Source organism: Phaseolus vulgaris, chromosome 2, assembly GCF_000499845.2.
Source record: "Phaseolus vulgaris cultivar G19833 chromosome 2, P. vulgaris v2.0, whole genome shotgun sequence".
Taxonomy (NCBI): Eukaryota; Viridiplantae; Streptophyta; class Magnoliopsida; order Fabales; family Fabaceae; genus Phaseolus; species Phaseolus vulgaris.
The window spans coordinates 26473060-26479113 of NC_023758.2; the positions used below are offsets into that span (position 1 = coordinate 26473060).

The window sequence follows — 6054 nt, forward strand, 5'->3', positions numbered from 1 at the left end:
AAGGGGTCACCTCGCTTGGCAGATAAGGTAAACTGTATTTTAATACTAGTTTGAGTTAAAACCTGCTGCCTAGTAAGTGATTTATGCTAAGGTTTGTTGCCTTAAGTTCACAAGTTGTGTTAAATGTCATTGCTAAAGAGTTAATAGTTGCTCAAGTTTACTTTGAGTTAACAGTTTGGTAAGTTATTATAAGGTTAACAGTTTACTCAAGTTAAAAGCAGTGTGTGAAGGGTTAAGCCCGAGTATTGTTGAGTTGATGTAGTTGAGTAAGTTTCACCGGTTACGTTAGTTAACCCCATAGCAAATAGAGGCAAAAGCATGCAAGGTAAAAAGAAAGACGAGATATTCAGGAAATGAAAATTGTTTAAGCAGCGTCAATTCAAGTCTATACTCAAGTAGCTATTACAAACAAAAGATAAGCGACAAGTTTCGAAGAAGAGGCGATAGGGAGAGGCAGTTAGTCTTCAGAGGGTACAATCTTCCCATCCACCACTTCGTTGCAGATCGACACCATGGAAAGGTCGAGCTCAGGGTATTGGCATGCTACTTGCTCCAGAGCGGCGTCGAACCCGGCGGAGAGGACTTGAGCAGTGCTCTGCTCGAGCTCATGAGTTTGCTTCTTCAGATTTTCTTTCTCCTTGTGAGATCGAGCGAGTTCTTCAGCAGCTTTTTTGCCCTCATCCCGAGTCTGGGCTAGCTCTGCAGCAATCTTTTTGGTCTCCTCACGAGCTTTGGCGAGCTCAGCGAGAGCCTTGTCCCTTTCCTTCTTGACTTTCCCTAGGAGGATCTCCCTATCTGCTGATCTCTTCTCAAGTTTCTCCACCATGGACGCTTCAGCTTTTCGTGCAGCCTCCATATCTGCCACCTTGACCCTGTATGGAACCAACTTACTCTCCAGGTCAATCTTCTCTTGAAGCTGGGTGTGCAGTTTTTGGCGCAGATCGGAGGCCTCCTTGCGTGTGTTCCTTAGCTCAGCGTCCAATGCATCCTCCAGCCTTGAGTGTTCCATCTCAGTCATCAGCAGGTTGCAAGTGAGCTTCTCCGCCTCAGCCCTTATCATAAGATTTGATTCCTTGAGCGCGGAGTTCTCCTCTTGGAGCTTCTTGAGTGAAGCCTTCACAGCTCTTGATACGAGCAAAGGAAGATCTTCCGCCATGGTCTTCAGTTGGGCTGTGAAGGGTCCCAAGGTCTCTTCGAAGGAAGCTGGGAGGCTTGAGGCCGATGCTGGAGGCACTGGTAGGGTTTGATGTTGACTCTCACCACCACCCTCTTGAGTTTGTAAAGCAAGGGGGGCTTCTAGGCGTGGTGGTGAGGTCGGAGATTCTGTTATCAGTATTGGTGAAATCTGAGCGCCCTCATCTTCTCCTAGTGCGACCCAGCAATGGATGTGGTGGAAGGAGGACCCTCTCCGACAGATACAAACGGTGTTGAGGCGCTTGGAGGGTTTTCCACGTAGTTAGGGCCGCTGCTTTCAACTACTGGGGGCGCGGCAGCCAGGGGTGTTGCTTGGACTGGTCCTAGCAGAGCTGGAGGTGAGGGCGGTGTTGGTGTTGGGAGTGTAGATGGTGTAGAGGTGGCCACCCTTGTCCTCTTAGTAATAAGACCATCCTCAGTATCTTCGTCGTCATGTTCTTCCTCTTGCACCACCTGAGGAGTCTTCCTTTTGGGTTTCCTCAAAACTAACTTTTTCCTTTCTGGGGCGGGTAGTGCCCCAGAAGAAGTTGGACCTCGGGGAGGAGTCTTGCCTGGGGCAGCTTGGGCGATCTCCACCACCGAGTTGGGCATAGTTTGGGAGCTCGCCGCAAGCTTGTGGGATTGGGCGATCGCCCTCAATTCCGCCAGTTTTCCTTTTCCCAACATATTATCTGCACAAGGTAAAGGCTAGATGAGCAACCAAGGCAGAAGCAGAAACATGCAAGTACATTCATACATAACAATGGAATGCCAAAAACAGAATGGTGAAAATGCTAAGTCAGTATTAACACGAAGCGAGAGTCTTGGTGCTGGGGTAAGGGCTAACCTATGTGAATTTCGAGTTGGCTCGTGAAGAACTTGAAGGGAATTTTTGAGGCAGTGGGGAAGGTAATGTTGGCAGCAGCCACGCTCTTCCAGAAGAGACAAAGATCTTTGTCTAACTCCCCCATGTTGTCAGGACTTCTTGGCCTCCTGAAGTTGTCCTTGGAATCTTTGTTTCCCTTGTTTACCCAATACAGGGGGAAGCCGTCAAGCAGTGAGGGGTCTTGATCGTTCTGGCACACCTTGACGAACTTCCCCTTCCAGTCTTTATAAGATTGTTGGAAGGTTGAGAAGATTGACCTCCCAGCAATCCCATTCAAGCTGACCCAAGGGCGATCTCCGGGATTCTTTGCCTCAAATAGGAAGAGGAAGACATCGACCGAAGCCGGCAGCACCAAGTGTGCACAGAGAATTTGGAACGCCCTTACGAACGCCCAGCTGTTGGGATGAAGCTGGGCAGGGGCGATGTTGTGCTCGGTCAGTAGCTCTCTCTCGAAACGAGTAAAAGGAAACCTAAGTCTCACTTTCTTGAACAGTGTGGCATAGATAAAGCAGAACAACTCGCCGTTGTTCGCCTTATCGTCCGCACAGATCGGTTCTCCCGGGAGGCAAGGCAGCACGGTCACTTTGTTATCATGCTCCTTGTGAAATGAAAGGTCGGGTTGATCTCCTTTCTTCAGGTGAAGCACACCCAACTCATTATTTATTGACGAGGTCTCTTTCAGCAGAGCTGGGGTGGCCCAAGGATAGAGCTCCTTGTAGTCTTGCGGAGGAAGGGGGCTCCCCCGGCGAGTGGTGGAGTTGCCTGAATAAGGTTGGCATGAGAAGAGGTAGGCCTCTCGGCCTGTGTGGAGGAAGCACCAGAGGCTCGTGAGGGTTGCGTGTTGGTGGAGGATTTATCCCAGGGACAACCCTACGAGTTTTGGGTGGAGGGTTTCGCGATGAAGAAGGAGGATTAGCGGTGGACTTCGTGTGAGCCATCGCAGGAACTGCAAAGGAAAGAAAATGGATGAAATGAGGACAACAGAGAATGACTCGATTGAGGACGAAGAGGATAGAACGAACGAATAAGGGTTCGCTGGGATAGACGTTATCAAGGACGAAACCTTAGGTTACGAGAAAAAGAGAAACAGCCCACAACGTATGCTTCAGACAGTTAATGGATGATGCAAACCGATTAAAATGCAGTAAATGACAATAGGAGGAGTAAAAGGGTTACCTTTTTATGATCGGATGAATGCTGAAGAAAGTTGAAGATTGGGAGAGACGAGAAGTTTCATGGTTCGCAGAGAAAGCGTTTGGAATGCTTGAGGATGAAGAAAGATGATGAAACAGTGAATAGCGCGAAGGGTTTAAGGGATTTCGAACGTTGTAGGAAGCGCAAACGACGATTAAAAACGACCGTTGATGAAGCCACGTGTCGTTTGATTAAAGAGGGGGTTGGTGGAGCGTCAGAAAAGCAAAGGGTACGAACGTACGGAAATCCGTACAAGCGCCACGTAGATCGACGATGATTTGACTTCTTAGTCTTTCCGCTGGTCAAGTCTCAGCTTAAGACTGGGGGGCTTGTGTACCGATCGGTAATCGGGAGTCCTCCGATTTCTAGTGTGTGTAACCGGCGGTCACCAGAGTTGCGTCATAGTCGCCGTATGCGAGTACTAGGAGATCGGGTGGTTGGGCACATCGCCGAAAGATCAGGAAAGCTTGCTTAAGGTTTCCAAGGGGTACAAGTACGGGGGACTAGCGATATGCTTGTCACGCAGCAGTGGAGGATGAGGTTATCAGATGATCACTCCCTAGCCAGAGGTAGGGCAAGGGAACAGTTTCCCAGAACATGCATGGTATGCAAGTGAAGCAGATCGTGATAGCGGCAGACGAGACCACAGGGAAGGTGTACAAGGTGACACCTCGTACTCGCCACTTAAGGGGTCGCGCTCCAAGGTAAGCTGTGCACCAAGTTACTCCTTGTATGGGTAACTTAGTCGAATGGCTTGAAGAGTAGAGGTGACGCTCAAGTGGAGGGAGCTCTAGATGGCGACACGTGTTCAGTTGGATGCGAGTCACGTGTCCAGAGGTGTAACCGTCAGGAGAGAGAAAATGCTCAGGTATATAAGGAACACTTAACAGACTTTTGAGGTACGCTTTCAGAACACTTTCTAGTACACTGAGATTCACTGCGCACGGTTCCTTGAGTTGAGATATTCTCTCTGAGCTTTTGGTGTTTCCGTCACTGACTTGAGCGTCAGAGCGCAATCGGCCGCAGCGGCGCCACTTTGTTTTCTTCAGGTTCTTGCGAGGAATTAGGGCGTGAGGAGCAAAGGCTAACGTGGTGCGAGGCTGATCAAGAGGAGAAACCTTTGACGTGGCAAGACTCTTGCACTCAGGTCAACCGGCAGGATCAGCTCTTAATTTCTGTTTTTAAGTTCTTTCTCATGCTTAAATATCTTCTTTAAAATGTTTATCTTCATCTACTTTGAATTCTTTATGCTCATGGTTAAAATTCAAAATCAGTTTTAACTGTTGCAGAAAAACAACCGATTGTTTCTTCTAAACAACTGATTGTTTTGAGCCTGACAACACTGTGAAGAAATCAATTTAATTTCTATTTTGAATTTCTATCCGTTGTAGATCAATTTAAAGAGAGAATCCTTGGTCAATGAACCTGTGTTGAAAGTTGATCACGTTCGGAGAGAAGTTACAACAGTCATAAAGGAATATATTCCAAAATCTTGGAAATTCAAGAGCCTTAATGACTAGTCAAAGATCACATGTGAACATCATGTGATTTTCAGCTTTTTCTGACTTTTTCTATGCAGGGCAGGGTCAAGTCCTCTCTCTCTGAAAATCTGGTACCCACTCATGTCATTGAATGCTTTTTAATTTTATTACTGCTATAAAATCTGTTGCAGCTGATCTCTTCCACAAGAACAACCAATATTAACATCTCTTGCAAAATCTGTGAGTGAGCTTTTCTCTGTTTTCTTCTCTGCCATCATGGACTCAACTCCTCCCACCTCAAAGAGAGTCAAAACCAGAGCTGTAAGGTCTGGAGGAAGGCTAGAAGGATGGTTTTCTAGAGACAATGATCTAATTGAGAGATATAGGTTTGAAACTAGCACCAAAGTGATAAACAACGTGTGCTTCGATTGGCTGAAAAGCCAAAAGCTGGACAATGTAAGGAGGTTGCTCAAAGATCAATCTCTCAGAAAGTTCCTAGAGATGAAGGGAAACATCTACCCAGATTTAATAAGGGTTTTCTACAGAAATCTCAAGTTTGAGGGAAACAACCTAGTTTCTCATGTAAAAGGTGTAGATATGGAGATAATCCATGAGGTATGGGCTGCTATTGCTGGTCTAAAGTACTCAGGCCTAAGGATTAACAAGGGAAACCTTGGAGTAGTGGAGGATTTCAACAAAATCCAATACTACAAAAGTTTCTTTAAGAACAAACATGCTCAAGTTAGGAGTTGCTCGGTTGGAGGCCTAAAGCTTGATGAAAGGTTGCTAGCCCTCATTGTGACTTGGATTCTAACTCCAAGGGGGAGCAATCATTCTGTTCTTACTTTGGAGGATCTGGTGTACATCTTCTGCATCATGAAGAAGATCAAAATCAATTGGATCCACATCTTGAAAGAGCACATGCAAAAGGCAATGAGGTTAAGTGACTATCACTATCCATATGCTGTTTTGGTATCTAAATTTCTACTCTATTTTGAAGTGAACCTAGAGGATGAAACATCTGAGTTGGTCAAGTCAACTCAAGAGTTGAACAATGGATCACTCAGCAAAATGGGTTTTACCAAAGTAGGTGGCAAATGGATTAGCAAAGATGGTGACTTTGGTGCCTCATCTAGTGCTGCTGCTGATCATGAACAAGATGAACCTGCTGATATGGATTTTCAACATGAAGATCTACCTGAAGCACATCAAGATGCTGGACCTAGTGCTGGTGCTGGGAATCAAGAAGAAAGGATGCAAACCATGTCTCCTTTTGAGAGACTCATGCTTAATAGGCTTGATAGCTTTGAGGAGAATCAA

At 46.4% G+C, this 6054-nt stretch overlaps 1 protein-coding gene across 1 annotated transcript; it reads right to left on the minus strand.

The window, feature by feature from the left end:
- Positions 1-457: 457 nt before the first annotated feature.
- On the minus strand, positions 458-1156 carry LOC137809280 (uncharacterized). Its single transcript, XM_068610411.1, has one exon. The coding sequence runs from the start codon at positions 1154-1156 to the stop codon at positions 458-460; it is 699 nt and encodes a 232-aa protein (XP_068466512.1).
- Positions 1157-6054: the final 4898 nt, after the last annotated feature.